General features: G+C 27.7%; 3 protein-coding genes across 3 annotated transcripts; all 3 read right to left on the bottom strand.

The window, feature by feature from the left end:
- Window positions 1-2,971: 2,971 nt before the first annotated feature.
- LOC113855547 (angio-associated migratory cell protein-like) lies at window positions 2,972-9,398 on the bottom strand. The gene is made up of 10 exons (XM_027487186.1): window positions 9,254-9,398; window positions 9,057-9,134; window positions 8,256-8,381; window positions 6,798-6,946; window positions 6,574-6,727; window positions 6,388-6,474; window positions 5,669-5,784; window positions 4,042-4,100; window positions 3,538-3,628; window positions 2,972-3,398 (listed from the first exon to the last, which is right to left on the bottom strand). Exons 1-10 carry the CDS (start codon window positions 9,396-9,398, stop codon window positions 3,180-3,182), a joined length of 1,224 nt encoding a protein of 407 aa, XP_027342987.1. The 3' UTR covers window positions 2,972-3,179.
- Window positions 9,399-10,764: 1,366 nt separating this feature from the next.
- On the bottom strand, window positions 10,765-14,364 carry LOC113854686 (pentatricopeptide repeat-containing protein At1g79080, chloroplastic). The gene is made up of 2 exons (XM_027485836.1): window positions 14,319-14,364; window positions 10,765-14,012 (listed from the first exon to the last, which is right to left on the bottom strand). Exon 2 carries the CDS (start codon window positions 13,863-13,865, stop codon window positions 12,387-12,389), a length of 1,479 nt encoding a protein of 492 aa, XP_027341637.1. The 5' UTR covers window positions 13,866-14,012; window positions 14,319-14,364; the 3' UTR covers window positions 10,765-12,386.
- A 2,712-nt stretch (window positions 14,365-17,076) lies between these two features.
- Window positions 17,077-18,019, bottom strand: LOC113855546 (thaumatin-like protein 1). Its single transcript, XM_027487185.1, has 2 exons — window positions 18,014-18,019; window positions 17,077-17,894 (listed from the first exon to the last, which is right to left on the bottom strand). The coding sequence occupies exons 1-2, from the start codon at window positions 18,017-18,019 to the stop codon at window positions 17,187-17,189; spliced, it is 714 nt and encodes a 237-aa protein (XP_027342986.1). The 3' UTR covers window positions 17,077-17,186.
- Window positions 18,020-20,818: the final 2,799 nt, after the last annotated feature.

The following is a 20,818-nucleotide window of genomic DNA, read 5'->3' as shown; positions in this document are numbered from 1 at the left end:
TTTTCTTTGATTATTCATCTTTCTTCCTTTTATTTAATTTTTCTTTGTTATTGTTGATTTTTTTTTCATTTTTTAGTCGTAGTTTTATTTTATTTATTTTTTACCTGTTTCGTGTTGTTAAGGATCTGAGCGTAATCGTGAATTAGTCTAGGTTCTTAGGAATTAGGATGATTGACTCAATTGTTTGTTTAATGTTTTATGTTTATCTTAAAAAATTTTAACCTTGATATTGCCTAATCGAAATAGTTGTGAGAATTGCTTATGTATTCGGTGTTAATGAAACTGGTATGATTATTGTTGTCTTTGATTTTAAGGAATTTGATGCAATCTTTGATTTGGGGGATTAAAAGGAGAACGTGTTGATGTTGGTGTAAGCAATTTTTCAGGTTCATAATTAGATGTGCTTGTTGGGTAGAATGTGAAGTGCCACATGTCATCAATTTGGAATTTGATTAGATTAGATTTCATGTGACGTGATTGAACATCGTTTATCCCTGTGAAACCCTGTTTTTCCTTGTGCTGCCAATACTGGGTGCTTGTCTTACATCCCAAATGATAGGAATATAGTGTAGTGAGCCATTGAGATGCTTGTGTAAGTGTTTTATTTTATAATAAGGAATGAATTTAGGTTCAAGAATTCTTGAATACAATGGCTTGGCTTAACTTTATTTTTTCTTTTATTCAAAGTCAAATGCATATGATGATTTAAAGGATGGATGAGGGATTTGGATTCACTTTGGAGGAAACAGTGAGGAGGTAGTTATTGATTGGAAAATCAATAGTTGAGATTATGATCGAATGCAAACTATGCAGTCGTTTACAAGTCAATAATTGATTTTTTAACCAATGCTATAATTCATCATTTTTTCCTCTTAAGTGAATCTCTCTCACTCTACAACAACAATATCCTATATTAGATGAGGTTGGCTACTTGAATTGCATGACATTATTGGATTCAGTCAAAGAGCAAAATTTCAAAGATATTATTTATCACAATATTCGTTTTGATGATTTCTTCTCACCCCAGAGGAGCTAAATCATGAAGAAAGAGAACTGCGTCTATGTTAAATAAAGTTAGCTACGTGTGAATTTTGAGAAAGGTCAGTTGCATGAATGTTAAGGCAAATTAAAAATAGCCCGTTAGTACAAGTTTGTGTGTAAAGGCGTGTATGCATTGTCTCATCAGCAGCATAAAAATGTTTCATATCATGCTTGATTCATGATTATTTGTGATTTACTTATTATGGTTGCTGTCATGAGTTCCGATTTTCCCCTTTTCATATTAGTCTAACATAATGTTGTTATGCCAGTGGAAGAAGAAGCGCATGAGGAGGTTGAAGAGGAAGCGCCGAAAGATGAGACAAAGATCTAAGTAGGTGGGCAGGAGACAAGATGAACATTCCATCCATTATCATCTTCATGACATATTAGGCTGTTATGGGTCTAATGATCTTGAGGTCTGGTTGGTATGGGAGGCCTCTCTCTTGACCTAGTTTAGCATTAATGGGTTAAGACTATTGAGTGTGGGTTAAGTTGTGTCGTTGAGCGTTTTGTGCTATCCGAATGTACTGTTATGGTATTCATATTGATATATCTGAGAATAGCTTTTATTAGTATTCTAAGACTAGTATCAAAATTTGATCCTTTTATATGCTTCAAGTGACCCCTAATCCTCAGTTCATATCCGATCATGTTTTGTGCGTAGTTAGTTGTGCGTTCAGTATTATAATGGCTTGTTGAGATAGATAAGATTCGGCTTGTCTTTTACATAGCATTTGATGTATTATAGTTTTAATTACACAAAGAGATAAGACTCAGCTTGTCTTCTACATTATATCTTCACTTGATAGTCAAAGGTAAGCTCTCAAAATTCTAATTATATTTTTAATTACATAGTTTTCTAATTATAGGATAATATAGTAAAAAATAAGTAATAAATAACTACTTTTAATAATAGAAAATAAATTTTGGTAATCATAATTTTAATGTAATCTAAAATAAGTTTTAATAGCATAATAGAGTCATTCAAATAGAGGAAACAAATTTTAATAATAAATTTACTTACTTTAACGATCCTAATCAATTATAATAATAAAGAAGTCAAATTTTAGCTTGCTATAGCTTGATTACAATGTAGAAAATTGTGCCCTTTTGATAAAATTGTACCTTTTTTTATAAATATTTTTCTTTAAAGTTTTTTGAGTTTTCTTCTATTTTTTTTACTAAACTAGAAGTTGCGCCATTGATAGCATTGTAATAAAATTAATCTTAAATTTTAATTAAATTTAAAAATAATCATATCATGTGTGGTCTATGGCTTAAATTTATTTTTAAACAATTTGATCTTTAGATAAAGTTTTTGAAACTTGTTCATATAAAATTCTTGTAACGGAATTCTACTGTCTTTTAAGAAATTATTATTATTATTCAAATACATGTTAATAATTTTGAATTATTTTGTTTAAACACATCGAAGTTAGATTTGTCTTTGACTTGGTTGAAATATAGAGTTAGTGACTCATTAATTTAATTATTTAGACTAATTAAATAAAAATGTATAAGTATGGACATTTGATAAAAATTAAAAAATTTGTCACTAAATATTTCAATGTGTCAGTCAGTTATAATTAGAAGTGTGTAATATAAAATTCACACTTCGATTAATACAATTTATTTTATTTCCTATAATCCATTTGATGTCTTATCCTCTTTCAAAACTTTTGTTTTTCAACTTAATATATATTCAATATTATTTCAAAAACAAATTCAGTTTTATCTACAAACTAAAAAACATATTTAAAATATGTTCATCGTCAAATAGAAAAAAAAAGGGCAAATGAAAATAAAAATACGCCCCGAGGTTGCCAGAATCATCAGTTTAGGGAGTGTTGAATTCTCTCACGACTAATTTTAATCAATCGATATCAAAATGTTATTTAGAGAAAGTAAGTAAGAAATAACTCGAATAAGGCAACAAACTTAATATATAATAATAATAATATTCGACAACAACAAAGAAAATAATTAAAGAGAAAAAGAAAATCCAACTCTGTCCTAAAATATCCCGGTCAATGAAACCTTCATAACAATTTTTAACCCCTACCATAAAAATAACAATGAGTATCAACATAAACATAGCATAGGCACATGCCCTGAACAAAGGGGTGTTACTAGATGATTCACATCCTCATATCATATGCAACAGCTTTTCCATCAATTGAAGCAGAGAAAAGGAAATTCTGATCAGCAGACACAGAAAGAGATTCAATGGCTTTTTTGTGCACCATGAATTTTTTAACACATTCACCCGAACGGCTATCCCATAGTCTCACTTTTCCATCCACACATCCAGCAGCCACATTCCATGCACCAAGCCATGCCAAACATGACACTCCATGCTGTTCCCATGACAAAGTTGTTTGCATTAGATATTCAGTGAAAATTTACAATTCCAAGTCAAGTATAATCACAACCAGGGCTCATCCAGTTCCTAAATACACAAATATGACACTTTACACAAGCAAGATTCTAACAAACCTCATGGTTAAAAGAATCTCGGAATAAGGAATGCTCTATATCCCAAATGATCAGTTTTTCATCCATGCCTCCAACAGCAGCCCATGAACAACTATCACACAATTTCAAGGGACAAAATTACTTATGAGTGACATATAATTTAAGAGTACAAGGTCCAAGCCATGCAGTTATAGAAATGTTGAAACGATGTAGATAAATGAAATTCAAAACATGATGCAAAGATGTTCATAATTCCACTTTTATCAACTGTTCATATTTAAGCAAGGTTGAGGTTATTTTGCAGTCTATTATTTCTTGGATATAAGATGGAGTCAATTTTGAAAATTATATTATAAACCAAATCAGGTTTAGATCAAGAACTCCTAATATCATATAATGATTCATGACACTTAATTATTTTTTCATACTTAATGACAAATCCTGGTTTTATTTTGCCTGCTTAAAAATATGACTAAATATATAAATTTTTGGTTGTGACATTATTTTTGTCAATCATTCATGTACCTTGGTGCAAACCCAACACACTCAATGGATTCTGAACGAGGAGCCAGCGCGTCAATAACCTGTCAACCAGGACACGTTTGTTAGAAGATTTATATGCAAACAAAGTTTGCAGCATGTATACACAAACAGAACAATTATAACAACACACAAGTGATGAAAATGTACCATATAGGCTACATTATGCAAGGACAAAGTTTTTCTAAGAATTATACTTTCATAAATAAAAAAAACAGTTGGATCTAACACCTTCTTGACCTCGCAGTCTTGCTGGGTCTTATAGTCTTCAAGCCAGATTTCTAATTAATCAAAGTTCATAAAGAAAAACAGAGAATTTTTCTCCATATGTAAGATCAATTCCATTTGGAATTCCATCTAATTACTTGTCTGTCAATAAACAAATTTAATTTACTTAATTTTCTTACGTTTGCAATTAAAAACACTTCATAAAAGAAGTCTATATATAACTATAGTTATATGACTAATAATTTATGATATTTATTATATCACTGGCAACAATTTGTTTAGGAACATGTTTTTTTCAAATGAATTTAATAAATTTAAATTTAGTAAATCTTAAAAAAGAATGTAACTTAACTCAAAAAATTAATTGTAAGATAGAAATTACTTTAACTTTTATAAGCTCTTGTTACATGAAACTTTAGCTCACTCACTTTTACTCATGATTAGACATTGGGAACTAAGATAGATTTTTTAAGACTACACACCTCAAGGACCAAGTTGGTAGCACTGGTAAAGCTAATGAGACCAAATATGTTGCATTAAAAAATTTACAAGGTCAAGTAAGTAGCACTAAAAAAGTTTGTGGGGCCAATATTTTTGAATCAAAGTTAACTCAATATTTATTTTATGATAAGCTCTTATATCGTCCTAAATTTGCGTTAAAAAGCTTCCTCATAGAGTAAGGATTGTCTTAACTTTTATAAAATTTTACTTATATATTCATATTTGTGGTTTTAAGATAATCACGATATTTGTTAGATAACACTCAAACCAAGTAAAAGACTGATATTTTCTTAAATTTGAGTTAAAGTCTAACTCAACTTTAAAAGCTAACATATAAAGTGATAACTGTGCTAACCTTTATAAATTCTTCTTTAATCATATCCGTAGTTAATGTGACAATTTAACAATTCAAATTGGAGTTGAGTTAGCTTCTTGAATTGAAGATTGCTTAGAGTAGTCTTGTAATTGTAAATATAAAACTTAAAATGTACGACAATATAAAACTAATCTTTCTAAATGCTCTTTGATTGAATCTCATGCTTGTCTCCTTTAGTTCAAGAAGGGCAAAATGATTTTATGAACCAACAATAATCCTTAAAAATTGTTTTTTCACTCAAATCATAGCCAGTGAATTTGGGGGTTATCTTCTTTCAATAAATGCTAAGATATTTCACAACAATCACTGAAAAAAAATTATGTTCAACTATTTCTTTAAGCAACTATAATGTATGACATTTTGGTAGGACTTTAGAACTTGTAAAATTGAAATCAATTTTGCAAGCATAACATTAGTCATGAGCCAATAGGTTTGTAAAAATAATAAGACAAGTTGATTAAGGGAAATAGTACTACAGTCAATATCAAATGCAATGGAAACACTTACTCTTCCTGTATTGATATTGGCAAGATAGATAGATCCATCCTCCGAACCAGTAAGAGCAAGAGTTGAAGTTGAACTTATTGCTAAGCATTTTATTCTATCAGTATGGTATGGATGACCTAAAAAACGAAAGAGGAATAACTTGATATCAACTTTTGTGAAGCTAACATGACATGATATTTCTCAATTTTTATCCGGTGAATATGGCCCAGATACATGTGAAGATGCTTTTAATTAATTTAGGGCTGCTCAAACTGCATCCTGTTTTCTTTAATTGATTTTAAAGATATATAGAGGAATAATTTTATTTTTTCCATTTTTTTGGGAAAATAAAAGAACTATATATGGAGAATTTTAAGACCTCAGACAAAGGAGGGGCCGAGTTATGTATTGACAAAATGTGTCATTGGAGAATAGACTTCTACATATCTTTCTCTTTTCATATGACCTAACATCTTCCAAAATGTTATGTTCACCCCTATTTTTGGAGTGTGGTTTGGGTGGAAGAAGAAAGAAATATAAAAAAAATGATAAGTAATGTGATAAAAAGGAAATAAAAAAAAAAAATGTAAGAAAAAGTGTGTATGAATATACAAATGCTCTTGCATCTTTTTCTTGTCTCATCTCCCTATCTCATTAGGTGTGTATAACCTAATGAATGCATGAATATCAAATTTTTTTATTCATTAACAGCAAAAACACTATAAGTTAAATTTCCATACCCGGCTGTCTCCGCAGAATATGATTTCTTCCTCCACCTTCTACATCCCTTATCATCAAAGTTGAATCCTCAGAACCAGCACATATCCCTAAGATATCAAGTAAAAGGAAATTGAAAATTGCAAAAATACATATATAAATGATAACAGTTAACAAAACAAAAACCAAGATGAGGAGAAAGTACATACTACTACCATCGGAAGTAAAATCACCACAAGTCACACGACCATCACCATGACCAAAAATATTAAGAAAGTTAAATGAAACAGCATCCCACATCCAAACAGTGGAATCTGAACAACCAGCTAAAATTTTATGTTCTCTTGGATGCCACCTGATCCACTGAAAGTTTTCATGCAGTTGATTTAGTAACTATGTAAAGCATAGAAGGGAAGAAAAATTACAATCTCACCTCAATGCCCCCTTGAGCACCAGGACCTTCTAGTTCACCTTGTAGATTTCCAAAAGCATCCCACACTCTAACATTTCCATCTAAACTTCCTGATGCAAGAAACTGTCCATCATAGCTAAAAGCTAAACTAGAAATAGAATCTGTATGGCCTGCACACAATTAATAACAAGCTTATGTTAATCCTAATTAAAATTAGAATTTTATTTTATTTTTTTAAAAAATTGCATTTATTGTCATCGCTTGTTATCAAAGATAAAATTTTAATTTTCAATCAGTAAACAACACTTATAGAATTGCACTTTTATCTGATAGATAAATTATGAGGAAATGTAACTAAGAGAGTAGTCTTTGTTGTTTTTCATCCGATAGATAAAAAAAAGAGCAACGTAGTTAAGTCTTTCTAAACAAAATTATAGAAAATAAATTAATGTATTATATTATACTAAGAAGGTTCATACAAGGATATTTAACAATAAATTATCAAAGAAAATACTAAAAAGAATACAAGATAATGTCGTCTCTTTTTATTTAAAAAATAACACTTTTGTCTTCTGAGAGAATAATGTGTGCCATACTTTAATTAGTTTACTTTATTGTAAAAGAGTCCATTAGCATTGGTGGACAACTATGATCGAATATTCTTACGTATTTTTCTAATCTTTCTAATTTTTAAGTCACTGATACTAATTTTGAATATCATATTATTAACTTTTAAGCTTTAATAGATGAAATAATATCTTGAACAAGCATACTATTAACTTTGAAACTTTATTCAAAATGTTTTTTATTTTTTGAAATCCTAAAGTTCATGTTAGGATTCAAAAGAAGTTGTTGATGATTTTAACCCACGAAAGAATTAAAAAACTTGACCCTTACTTACATTAAAATAGACTAAATTATAGAATAATATAATTTTTAAAATGAGAAAAAAAGGCATTGTAATTTAAATATTCTTAAAAAATAGTATAATTTACTTTAATTTATATATATAACATTATCAGAAGACAGACCCAAGAGACAGAGAGTATGTCTACCTTTGTCCCAAATCTACTCTAACCGGACAACTAATTAACATGACCTTGAAAATATATTTTTTAATTTGTAAATTTAATTTTTATGTATAGCTCATTTAATCAAATTAAATCATAATACATTCAAATATGTTAATTGTTTTGATCCCTTCAAAAGTATTGGTTCAATTTTTGCTACTGATCTTGAAATTACCAACTATCAAGCTGTACTTTTTTTAAACAATTCTTTTTAAGATGTACTCAGAACTGCAACAAAAACTTATTAAAAATCACATTATATTACTAAATTTAAGGTATTGATGATACAAAATATTATATTTTTAATAAAATTTTATTAATTATTAATTTTTTATTATGCATACCTAGTCACATTTAAAAAAAATATATTTTAAACATAAAAGTTTTCACTCTTATAGGATATAAATACCTTGAAGGTGAAATTTCAAATCTTCTTGGCCAATCCTCCAAATAAATCCTTCATTGCTATTGCCCCCTGCTGCCACCAATGATGCATCTGTTGGGCTGCAAGCAACAGAGTATAATTGCAATTTCCCTATACAAGAATCCAAGAGACCATGCAAATATAAAAAAATTCTCTGGTAATTAAACACCTTGCATAATTAATATATCAATTTATATCTTTTATTTTAAATAAATACTAATTTTAAATATATACTAATTTTAAATATATTTGTTTAAAATATAAAATTTATCTTTACCTTTTTTCTCCTCCAAATCTTTATTTCCTAAACAAGAGAAAAAAACTATTTCATTCAACGTATTTTAATTTTTGTGAATATAAAATCATAACCATATCCTGCAGTGAATTATCATATGAGATAGATAATTTCACCTTGGGTGAACTATTGATGAAATTTTACTTTTAATATAATATTTTAACTTCATTAATTTATTTAAAATGAAATTATTCATCCCATAAAAAAACTAAAACAGATCTAGACAAGATAAATTTTAAATTATTCCTTGCAATGGAGATATCTATTTAAATTAATCTAAATCATATGTTTTTATTGAAATGCGTATTTTTCATAATAAACGTATGAGAATTAATTTTAAAAATTTAAAATAAAAGCAAGTGTTAGCCATTATCTTTAAGATATTATTAAATAATTAACATTAAAACAATTTTATAAAAAATATTATAAATACAGTCACATCAGAATTTTTAATAAAAAAATATTTTTTGAAATCAAAATCTTCAAAATACTAGTTAACAAAAACCCTAATGCAGCCAAAATCTTACTAGAATCAAGTTTGAAAATGCGCACAGCATCGTCATTCGCTTCTGAAATATTCAATATAACGTCAGTGTCAAATGTATTAACACGCTGAAAAGCAACACAAGACGAGAACCATATCGAAATTGAAGATAAGAAGGAATCATTAACAGCAAGTTCATACAACCATGATCGGATTCAGAATCGTCGTCTGCATCAGGAAGGTCTTCATCGTCCAAGGAAATTGCATCGATGATATCAGACTCATCAATGTAAACTTCACCATCATCATCTTCATCGTCGAAAGGGCAAACAGCATCATGAAAATTCATTGTATGTGATTATGTACGTGATTTTTCTAAACCCGTGAGACACAGAAATTTACTCGATTATAATTTTCAAATGCAAAGTTTTTTGTTAAGCCCAGTTTTAATCCGTAAACCCTAAATAGTTTAAAATCCTCTCATCTTTTATTTTTTATTTTTATAAATATTTAATTACTAAATAAAGAAAATATTTAAAATAATTTATATTTTTAAAATAATAAATACATAAATATTTTCATTTAATGCTTATTTTATAAAATAATAAAAAATATTTAAAAGGTAAGAAATATTAATAACATATTTTTTAATTTTTTTAAAAATTAATACACACACATATATATATATGAATGAAAGTCTATTAAAAAATACATTAAATAGTGTGTTGAATTTTTAAAATAAAATATATTTATATTTTTATTATTAGTAATAACTATTTTATTATACTAAAAAATTAAGCTAAAAAGATAAAATCAAACTAAAAATACAAAAAATTATTCTTTAAAATAAAATTATATTTAATTTTTATCGTTATTGATATGATATATTTCAAATTTTAAAATCTAAATTAATTTTTTATGATTATAATAATATTAAAATTTACTAATATAAAAAATTAAATTTTAATTTATCTAAAATAAGTCCTTAATTTGATATAATTTATCAAGATTTAAAATTTAAATCTAAAATAAATAAATATATTTGAAGAATAAAAAATAAAATAAAATGCTAAATATTCAGTATAAAAGAAGTTACATGGTTAATGATTTAAAAAAGAACAAGTTTATTTAAGATAATTTTAAAAGATATCATTTAAAAATAAAAATTCAAAATTAATATATCAATATTAATTCTACCAATAAATTGAGAAAAATGAAATGAAAAAGTTGGTGAATAAAAAATAAATTAGTACAAAACATGGATCATTAACATTGAAGTGGAAAAGGGAGAAGACAAAAGAAATGACATGGTTAACTAGAAATCCTACTGCTTACCTTTTTAAAAAACTAGGAAAGCAAGAATTATAATATACTAGTGAGCTGAACGGGTATTATAAAAATAAAAAGTACCATATAATTATTTTAAATTTCATAAATTTTAAAAATTAAAAATTATTAACAATAAACATAATTATATTAAATAAAATTACATTAAATATATCAATTTTTAAAAATTTAATATTGAAATTAATAGTGAATTAACAAATAATTTTTTTTATTAATATAATAATAATGTATCAAAATTTAAAATAATTAAGATTACAATAATCTTAAATTATATATATATATATTCAATTTGATTTCCTTTTGAATATAGTAAAATTTAATTAAAAATTAAATATTCAATATAAAAATTGAATAGAATATAAAAAACATTTATTTAAAATTACTTTCATTTAAAAACAAAAATTCAGTTTAATATGCTGAGGTGGATAAAAGGCTGCCCACTGAATTGTGTTTTGTTTTTGGTCAACCGATCTTCCTTGTTATTTATTTATTTTTCTTAATCGAGTCCTTAAATTATGGAGAAAAAGGCTAATCCATTTTTCTTTTGTAAACAAGACAATTGGGCTCCACTTTGTAGTTTTAAAAAGCTAATTAATTAATTAATTAACATTTATATAAATTAATTAAGGCCCTGTTTGGCATAATTGAAGTTTAAATTTAAAAAATAAAATTAATCTTTAAAATTTAATACTAAATTCAAATCACTTCCTACTTTTCGATATAAGCTGGTTTGACAGTACAACGACGAAAGTAGTAGGGAACAAGAGAGAAGGAGAGTTGGTGATAGTAATTGTAAACGTTTGATCCAATTAACGAAAATGAAAAGATATAGTTTACTTAACATTTAGAACATAAAAGTCTTTAACATGCTCTTAATAGATTGATAGTATCTAACATATCCAATCTTTTTAACACGGTTGTTGAAATATAGCACGGTTGATAAAGTGCCCAAGAGGAACATAATTTCAATGCATAATACACTGAAAGTTGGAAACGATTAATGTAGAAAAATAAACAATAAAATCAGAGTGTATTTTCTCTTTCTGCTGTAATTTTGTTTAATTATTAAAATTATAATCATTGGAAATTTCATGTCATACGCCACTAAAAATTTGACAATTCAGTCCATCTCCAAGCTAGAGTTTCTATAGTTTTAGCTCATTTTGAGTTGAATTGTTAGCTGCGATTTTAGAATTAACTCACTAGTTTGAGATTAGTCTAATGTAACTAATCCATTGTAATTTTAGAATTACACTTGTATAATAATTTCACATCATTTTTTTTTCTCTATTTCTTTTTTTCTTTCTATTTCTCTCTTCTTTCCACCTCTTACACTCCAAAAATGGAATGTATGAGTAACATTATTCTTTCTAAAATATGATCAACCTCTTCTTTTGGGAAAAGTGCTTCATAACAATTAGTGTCAAGATCTTACTCATTTACTGCTGCATCCCCCTCATAAAGTGCCAAAAGAGAGGGGACTTCAAAAATATTGTGGCATTCCAAGTCACAGTGAGTTCTAAGTTATCAAGTTAGCTTCATAAATATACATTAGTAACATTACATTTTCTTGGAAGTACTTAGGATGCTTCAAAGCACTTCATTCAAATATTATAGTTTGCAGTAAACTCTATATCTTAACTAGAGAGGATAAGAGCATACATTCACACGGCAATGAGATTAGCATAAAAAGAAATTTGTAATCAAGAAGCCAACCGACAATGGATAATACAAATTATTTGAAGAACTCAATTCACAAAAACAAGTGTTAAATTTCAAGCAATAAACTCTCTACTTGAACCTCTTCATTATTTATCTCTTAAACATTATATTCAATCAAAATTTCAAGCATTCCGGAACTATGTTTCACTGACCAATCAACAATCTAAAGGTGATCAAGTACTCAAGCTTAGAAAACTCCAGTCATATCTGAAAGTAGTCATATCCCTACTTACTTTCTGTTGTTATATACCCTGTGTGTTGTATGTCACTACCCTGTTGCTGTTAATTCCTTGAGGTCGTATTGAATAGAAAGCCTTTCAACAGTGCTTTGGCTCAGAACATCTTTCTCATACAACTCTCTCATTAGCTCAGCTGCTATATCTGTCTCTTCTTCAAAAGCAAGTCCCTCAACGAGAATGGTATATGTTGTCTCATTAGGCATACATCCTTTGTTTACCATCATCTGAAATACCTCTATTGACAAGTCTGTTCTTTGAGATTTGCAAAATCCAAGTATAAGTGCATTGTAGTTATCAACGTCAGGCCGGTAGTCATTTTCTTCTAAAATCCAGAATATCTCAAGAGCCTCATCTAGCATTCCCTCCCTACACATTCCTCTAATCAAAGATGAATAAGTATAGGAATCTGGAGTAAATCCATACTTTGTCATTTCATATAACACCTGAAAGGCTGGATATGTGTTCCCTTTCCTACACAAGCTTGAAATCACATTTTTGTAAAAATCGTGCATAGGGTAGTTCTGTTTGTTACACAAGCTTTGGATTATAAAGAAAGCCTCTAGCACCTTACCTTGCTCACACAACATTGCAACAGCATTGTGTGTTCCTTCATTAGGATTACAGCGTCGATGAATCATTTGATCTAGACACTGAATAACAAGATCCACCTTCCCTTCCTTGCAGAGGCGAGCAATAATTGGATTATAGCTAGTGGCACTCACCTTGAACCCACTCCTTGTCATTTCGTCCAAAACTTTGAAAGCTTGTTCTGTTCTTCCATGAAGAGAAAGAGAAGTAATTAATATGTTGTAAGTAACCACCGAGGGAGACTGGTCCTTTTTATCCATCTCTGCCAGAAGCTCATTCGCTTCTTCCCACCGCCTTTCGTAGCACAAACTCCTCAACAAAATGTTATAACTCACAACACTAGGACTGAAACCCTTTTCAGGCAATTCCCTAAAAAGCCTAATAGCTTCTTCAGTTCTCCCTTCCTTGCACAATCCAGTTAACAACACATTGTAACTAACCAAATTAGGCTCCCCACCCTTGGCAATGATCTCATCTAGAAGCTTCATGGCTTCATCCACTCCCCTTTCCTTATAAGCCGCTTCGAGCAAGAAAGTGTATGTGAATGCATTCGGAACCAAGCCCTTCTTTGTCAACCTATCCAAAAGCTGCAAGCTTTGGTTCAAATTACCATGCATGCAAAGCCCCTTAACAAGAGTGTTATAGGTAACAGTACTAGTTGGAAAGCCATGACCCTCCATCTTTTCAACCAACTGAATTGCATACCCAACATTGCCTCTCTTACACAGAAAATTGACCAAGTATGTATAAGAAGCTGCATCAGGTATAATACCTGAACCTACCATCATCTCCATTACCCTAAAAGCTTTTCTAGCTTTATTAGACTTGCAAAGATCATACAAAAGCTGAGTTGCTTGAGTTACATCAGGCTTGTGGCCTTTACCTACCATATATTCTAAGTGAAGAAATGCATCATTCATCCTCAGCTCTTTACCCTTTTGGCCATTCTTCCCAGCCCTCCAATTGGGGAGAGTAAAAACAGAATCTTTTGGGGAAAAAGTAATCTGGGTCGAAGCCAGAACTCCAGAAAAACCCTTGTTGGGTGAAAAAGTGTGAAGATTTGAAAGCTGGGGATGCAAGAAACCGTCACAACAGGTTCGTTTTGGTTTTTGGGATAAATTTGTTGCTGGCGACACCGTGTTCAGCAATGAAGCCATGATTGAAGCATACAATAATAATGAATAATGATGGTGAATAAATCCTAGTTAGTTGTTAACCTTTGCACATAGAATAAAAATCAATGAACATTCCGGGTTTGTTCTACTTGGCAATGTTACTATAACTAGTTTCAGTGGCTTCACTGTGATGATAACACTAAAGATTGGTCCTTGAGGAGAATAAAAGAGCGAGAGTAGAGAAAGAGAGAGAGATACCAGTGAGCAATTTTGGACAATGGATTCTGAATTCAGCAGCTTCAGCTTCGTTCCGACCACAACCACGTTTTTTCGTGTTATCCAAACCAAACAAATGGCTCCATGCTTCCATTCACACGTGTTAAACTAGGAAACCTTTTTCATTAATAAAAGTCCCCAGCAAAGTAATTGACCCATTTCACTTAATTTTAGAGTAAATTTTTTAATTTGGATGCATTGATAAGTATCATGATATGGTTATATTGATGAAAAAATAATAATTTTATTGAATAAATCTTCTTCTTAAATTAATTAAAAAACTATAAATTACTTAGTGATTATCTTTTTAAATAATAAAATATAATAAAAATTCATGAATAAAAAATTAGAACGTTTGAATTTCAACTTTTAAAGTTTGTTTTACATTTAAAATTTACTCACTTTCGTTTTTTCTGAGATTTTAAATATTTATAAGTGAAATATACATTTTTAAATAAAGATCCAAATACCATAACATATGATTAGTTTAGGTAGTATATGTAATTTTTTAAGCAATATTTTAAATTTAAATATTATGTATGAGAGGAAAAAAAAAAGCTCATGTTTAAAAGTGTTAATTTTATGTTTGAGACGATAAACTGAAAATTCCTGCCAATTAATTTATGTGTTCGGTAATTTTTATATTATATAAATATTCTTGACTTGAAAAACATTTTCTCATGACCTCCTTTAAAAAAAATTATATATATATATATATATATATATATATATATAGTTTATACTAAACCATCATAAATTAAATTTAACATATTCAAACTTTAAAAAAATAAATCACAAATTTTGTTCAAAATATTGTTTCTGACCATTAAATTACACCTCAGCAGAGTCCTTAACAGTTTTTGGGTTTGAAAAATAAAATAAAAGATAGAAACAAAAATTAAAAAAAAAAAGATGATAAGAAATTAAATTTTAACTAAATTTTGTTTTATAATTTAACAATTTATTTCATATTTAAGTTTTTATTAAACTTTAATTAATAATTAAAAGTATATTAAAAAATATATTTTCAATACTCTTCAATGTATAACAAAAAAGCATAAGTGAAAATGAATAAAATAACATTTTTATTTCGCTATAATTTTAGCTCAAGTAAAAAGATAAGAAAAAGTAATAGGTCAATGTTTGTTTTTATTAATTTAATTATATCAAACGTTATTAATTTTCCTTTTCTTGTCGTCTTTTCCTTTTTTTTTTTTCTTTTTTCTTGTATATGAAATAGTGTAAAAATACAAAAAGGGAAGCATCATTTTCAACATTATATCATCGGATTGTAGTAAAAAAAAAAAAATTATTATTTTTTAATGATATTAAATTGTGACAAATGGGTGCCTTATTATTTGTATTTGTATTATCATGAATTTATTAAGTATTGGGATTTTTGTTTTTTTAAAAAAAGACATAATGTAATTGTAGTTAAAGCCAATAAAATAGATTTACTCAATTAAAGAATTTAAATTGACGGCTTGAATAAATTTATAATTGTTTTTTAATTTGGATCATTTAAGCTCTGCCAATTCAGACTTAAAAAACAAGCTAGTTTGTTGGTCGTTTATAGCTCGTGTGATACTTTTTTATTAATAAATATTTTTTATATAATATTTATTTTAAATAAAATTTATTAACAAATTAATATTTAATTCTAAATTATAAATTATGATAACGAGAATAATAACGCAATATAAAGATTTAGATGATTAAGATATTATTAATAAAATATTTATTTTAAAAAGTTGATATTACTTTAAATGTTTATTTAATTTTGTTGGATGATGTAATCAATTTGATTTTATTTTTTTTTATATAAGTGATGCTTGTATATCTAGCTAAAGTCATGTTTAAGTTATCCTTTTAGAAATTCAAATTATATTTAAACTTTTTAACTTGATATGGGCAAAACGAATTGGATAATATAAATTGATAGTTTTAATTTTAGTTCATATATCTTCTATATTTTAAAAGTATATATTACACTAATTTTGATGTATATGAATAAGGTATTAAATAATTTTAAATTATATATATAATTTATGTAATTAAAAATTTTAATTTAATAATTAGTTTTGAATTAATTTGTCCAACAAAAAATTATTTCAATAATATAAAAATAATTATAACTTAAATCTGGTATAATTTTATTCTGTTTATATATATATATATATATATATATATATATATTATAAAAATTCAAATTATTTTGTACCTTTTAATTTAATACGAGCCAAAACGAGTCGGATATTCTTAAATTGGTAGTTATAATTTTAGTCGATATAAACTTAAATAAGTTAGACCATATGCATCTTAAATATGTTGGGATATTATATTTTTAGCCAACAATGATTTTGAACTCAAGGGTAATGAAATAAATTTAAATTTATATCACTTTAACAGTAAATAATAAATTATTTTTAAAACTTTTAAAATTTATTATTATAAAAAGTAACAACTTTTTTGAAGATTAATGTTAAATTTATTCATAACTATAGAAACTAAAAATATTTTTTTTCCAAGAAAAAACATCTTATCGAAGAAAACATATAGTTATCCACAAACTACTATTGAAATTCAAGGAAATAAGAATCAATTAATTAATTCCTTTAAATGATCTATTGAAGATCCTAAAAACCCAAAGGAGCAAGTAGACTAGGATACATGTTCTTATTTACTGTACAACAAATTGATACTTAGTAGGAAAATTAGAAAACAAATATTTTAACATGCCACAGCCAACGGAACATACCACTAAAAAATTATAATATTTTCTTGCATATAAAACAAATATAAGAATTCCAATCATACAATTTGGATGTTTTTCCCTCTAACCATTATGGTTCAAGGGCAAAATGTGATGGAATAGTTTGCCCCACCAGAGCAAGTAAAAGTGCTAGATTTGTCATCATATGCATAGCTATAAGCTTGAGGGCATTGATTCTTAAACATAATTGAATAATGAGTTGGTAGGCACTTGTCTGGTGAAGCAAAGGGTCCTGTGCAACAATACTGTGGTTGGTTCAAGGCCAAACATGCACTCTTGCAAGCAATGACACTTCCATCTGACCCTTTGATTGCAAAATTTGAAGGACAAATTGTGTTGACATCAAAAGGGCAACTACTTGTGTTGCATCCCTTTAAGCCTCCTTGTGGAGTCACTTTCACTGGTAGATTGAAACCATCAACAAGGCTAACATCATAGAAATCTAGTCCTCTATTGGCAGCTAGAGTGAATTCCACTAGAGAAACTGGAGGGGTTCCACCAGCACCATTGCATGATATTTGACCAGATCCACAATCACCAATGGCACAAGTGAATTTTCCATATGTGTCTATTGAACATTGAGATCTTGCCCAGAATCTACCAGACCATGGAGCTTGGACATCAAGTGTGGATGAAGCTTTGGAGGGTAGTTCAAAACCTGTTGAAGATAATTGTGAAGTACCTCCTCCAGTTAGAGTAGCTGGCCATATGGTGAATGCACAATTGTTTGTGATTGTGAATGTTGTTGAGTAAGCCCCTGAATTGCATACATGAAATGTGTTAGGCTTTTAAAATGTAAATTTGTCTAAGAGGGAGATAACAAATAACAAATATAGATGATGGGTTGAAATTAGAACTTGCCTGAGAGAAGAGTGGATAATGTGAGAACAAAAAATAAACCAACTTCCATATTTGTGAATGGTTTTGATCTTGCTACTTGGTTGATTTTGTACTTAGAATTTTCTCAATATATATAATGAATAGGCTGATGTATAATGCGTTTTTCAATCATTTCCTTTGTCTTGTATAAGGAGTAAGTTTTCATGAGCTTCAATAATAAAATCTTAATATTAGGGAAAGTTAAATTACTTTAGTCAAAACTTATAGCTTTTTGTTTTTCTCTGGGGCTCTTGCAAGAGAGAATAGCACAATTATCTTTTATTATTATTTTTAGGTGTATTTTTCTTAGAAATTAATCTTATTTAAGGACGGTCAAATATTAAATGTAAGTATTTGTTTCACATAAATTTGAACCATAATTTGTTAGTTGATGTTATTTCTTTTGTACTTGTGTAATTATTATTTTTACTTTATTGATTTAATTTTTATATTAATTAATCCTATGTAATAGTATATCTCAATTATTAAATTAATACTTAATTTAAAATATAATGAATGATTAAATTTTATGTAAATTTCGAATGTTTTATTTATATAAAAAAATTCTTTTTAAAAAATTAATTTTATTATATTATAAAAGAGAAAGATCTTCTTTATTAATATAAGTCTAAAAAAATTTTATATTTTTTTTACATTCAATTTAAGTTTTTTATTTAACTTACATTTAAGATTTTTTAAATTTATATTAGATGAAAATATTATACTTTTATTAAAAATGTCTTATATGAAGCATAATTATGATTTTAAATCAAAATTAATATAAAGCATTGTTAAATTAATTTTCAATCACTGGTATCGTGACTAATCAATCAATCCACTGATTGGAGTAGGACCATTTCGTTAACCATTTTATATTTCTTCCATTTATTTAACGTTTCTTTTGCTTTCAAGAAATTCTATAGATTCATGCTGAAGTAACGAGTATTAAATTAACCTCATCTCATGCCTCCATCACTCACAACATGTTCAATCAAACTTTCCATTGCGTCAATTAACTGGTAATCATTAAAAGATTTTCTTTCTTTTGTTATCTATTTTTGTCGTGTGATTAAAATACTTAATTTGAACCCTCGTCTTCCTCAATACTCTAGCTTCTTGACTCAAAAGTGAGAACTCACTTCAAAAAGGTTCATCTTCAAATCAAATCTTGTTGCACCACAGTGACCTTCGGATTTGATGAATACCAAAGTTTTTTTTTTTTAATTGCAAGGGAAATCTATTGATCTAATAAATTTATTTTTTAAATAATCTGATCAATTCAATCATGTTAAATCGAAATAATATAGAAGTGGATGAACAGAAATTAGATATATATGAATCCAGCTGGTTATAACGTATAAACATGGATATTAAAAGTGACAAGATAAGGCATGAGCTTGATTGACAACATAATTTTTGTGTTAGATTCTCTCGATTAGTTTCTAATACGGAACATTTAGCATAAAGTTCATTCTTGCTTTATCCATAATGTAGTGTGCTGTATGAAAGACATAAAGTTGAAGTAACTTTATGGACATTAATTCCAGAAATTTAAAATCACCTGCTTAGGATGTTTTTTATATGAAAGTAATCATATAAATTTAGTCAATTATTATATAACATAATTCTCTTTTTAATGGTTTCGCCTATGTATTTTTTCTCTCAAATCTATCTCAAGCTTCTTCTGCGTCTAATGATAGGATTATCATCTTCCATCTAGTTTATTAATTACGTTTCTATAAGTCTTTTCATACATGATTAAAGTGTTTGTGGTAGATTTTTTTATAATAAGTGCCATCTCAATTTCTTTTAATACATCCATTTCTAATACTATCTTATCTTATTAATACTATATTCACTCATCTAAGACTACATTCTAATTTATGCTACATGGTGTTTAACATCTCATTAGTTTTTTACAGCCAAATTCTTATTCATATAACATTATAATAAATCTTATAGTTTAATAGGAAAAATGTTCCCTGATTAAGCCTAAACTCCTTTATGTCATAAATAACAATAGAGGTACTCCTACATTTCATCTACTCCTTGAATCATATTATTAATTTATATCACCTTTCACCTTTTTTTTTTCTCTCTTGTTCAGTATAATGAACTTAATATACTTAAAACCGTGACTCATGATAAGTGTCGTTTCTGATTTTCACCTTTAAGATAAGATTAGTGTATGTTTTCTTGATTTTATATTAATTCGTATGCTTTATCTTACTTTTACTTTTTTAAGCATTGTACTATAAAAGTTTATATCCACGTTTTTAACCCTTTTTTTTCTCCTCCTCGCCTTGCTAATGAGTACTATATCATTTACAAAAATAAAAAATTGCACTGTATTACTAGCTAACTCTTACACTTTGTAGATGCAGATAGAAACTTCCTCTATTATTCATCCAATTTTTTTCTTAAACTTTATATTCGTACAAAAAAAAAATTTGAGCTAATTAATGCCTTTTCAAATTTTACAGGGATGTTATTTAGTCTAATTACCTTGTCATATCTATCCATTAACTACTTAATATCTTTTCAAATTTTCAGCATTATATATCATGATATTTATCTAAAAAAATATTATATAAACACTGCGTTTTAAGATTAAGTAGCTAGGAATAAAAGACTTCACTAAATAGTTAGCATTGGGATTCGCTCAGGAAATCCAGAAAAAATACACTATGCCAACGTAAAAACTTTACGGAAGGCATAAATTAATGTATAAGATAATAATATTTTTACAAAATATGTATATAGATTAACAATAACATCAATTTTCTCTGAAAATTCAAAGTTACTTCTTTACATCAAATATTTCATTTTG

Source organism: Abrus precatorius, unplaced genomic scaffold, assembly GCF_003935025.1.
Source record: "Abrus precatorius isolate BTA unplaced genomic scaffold, Abrus_2018 Scaffold11, whole genome shotgun sequence".
Taxonomy (NCBI): Eukaryota; Viridiplantae; Streptophyta; class Magnoliopsida; order Fabales; family Fabaceae; genus Abrus; species Abrus precatorius.
This window is presented reverse-complemented; position numbering and strand designations above follow the sequence as displayed.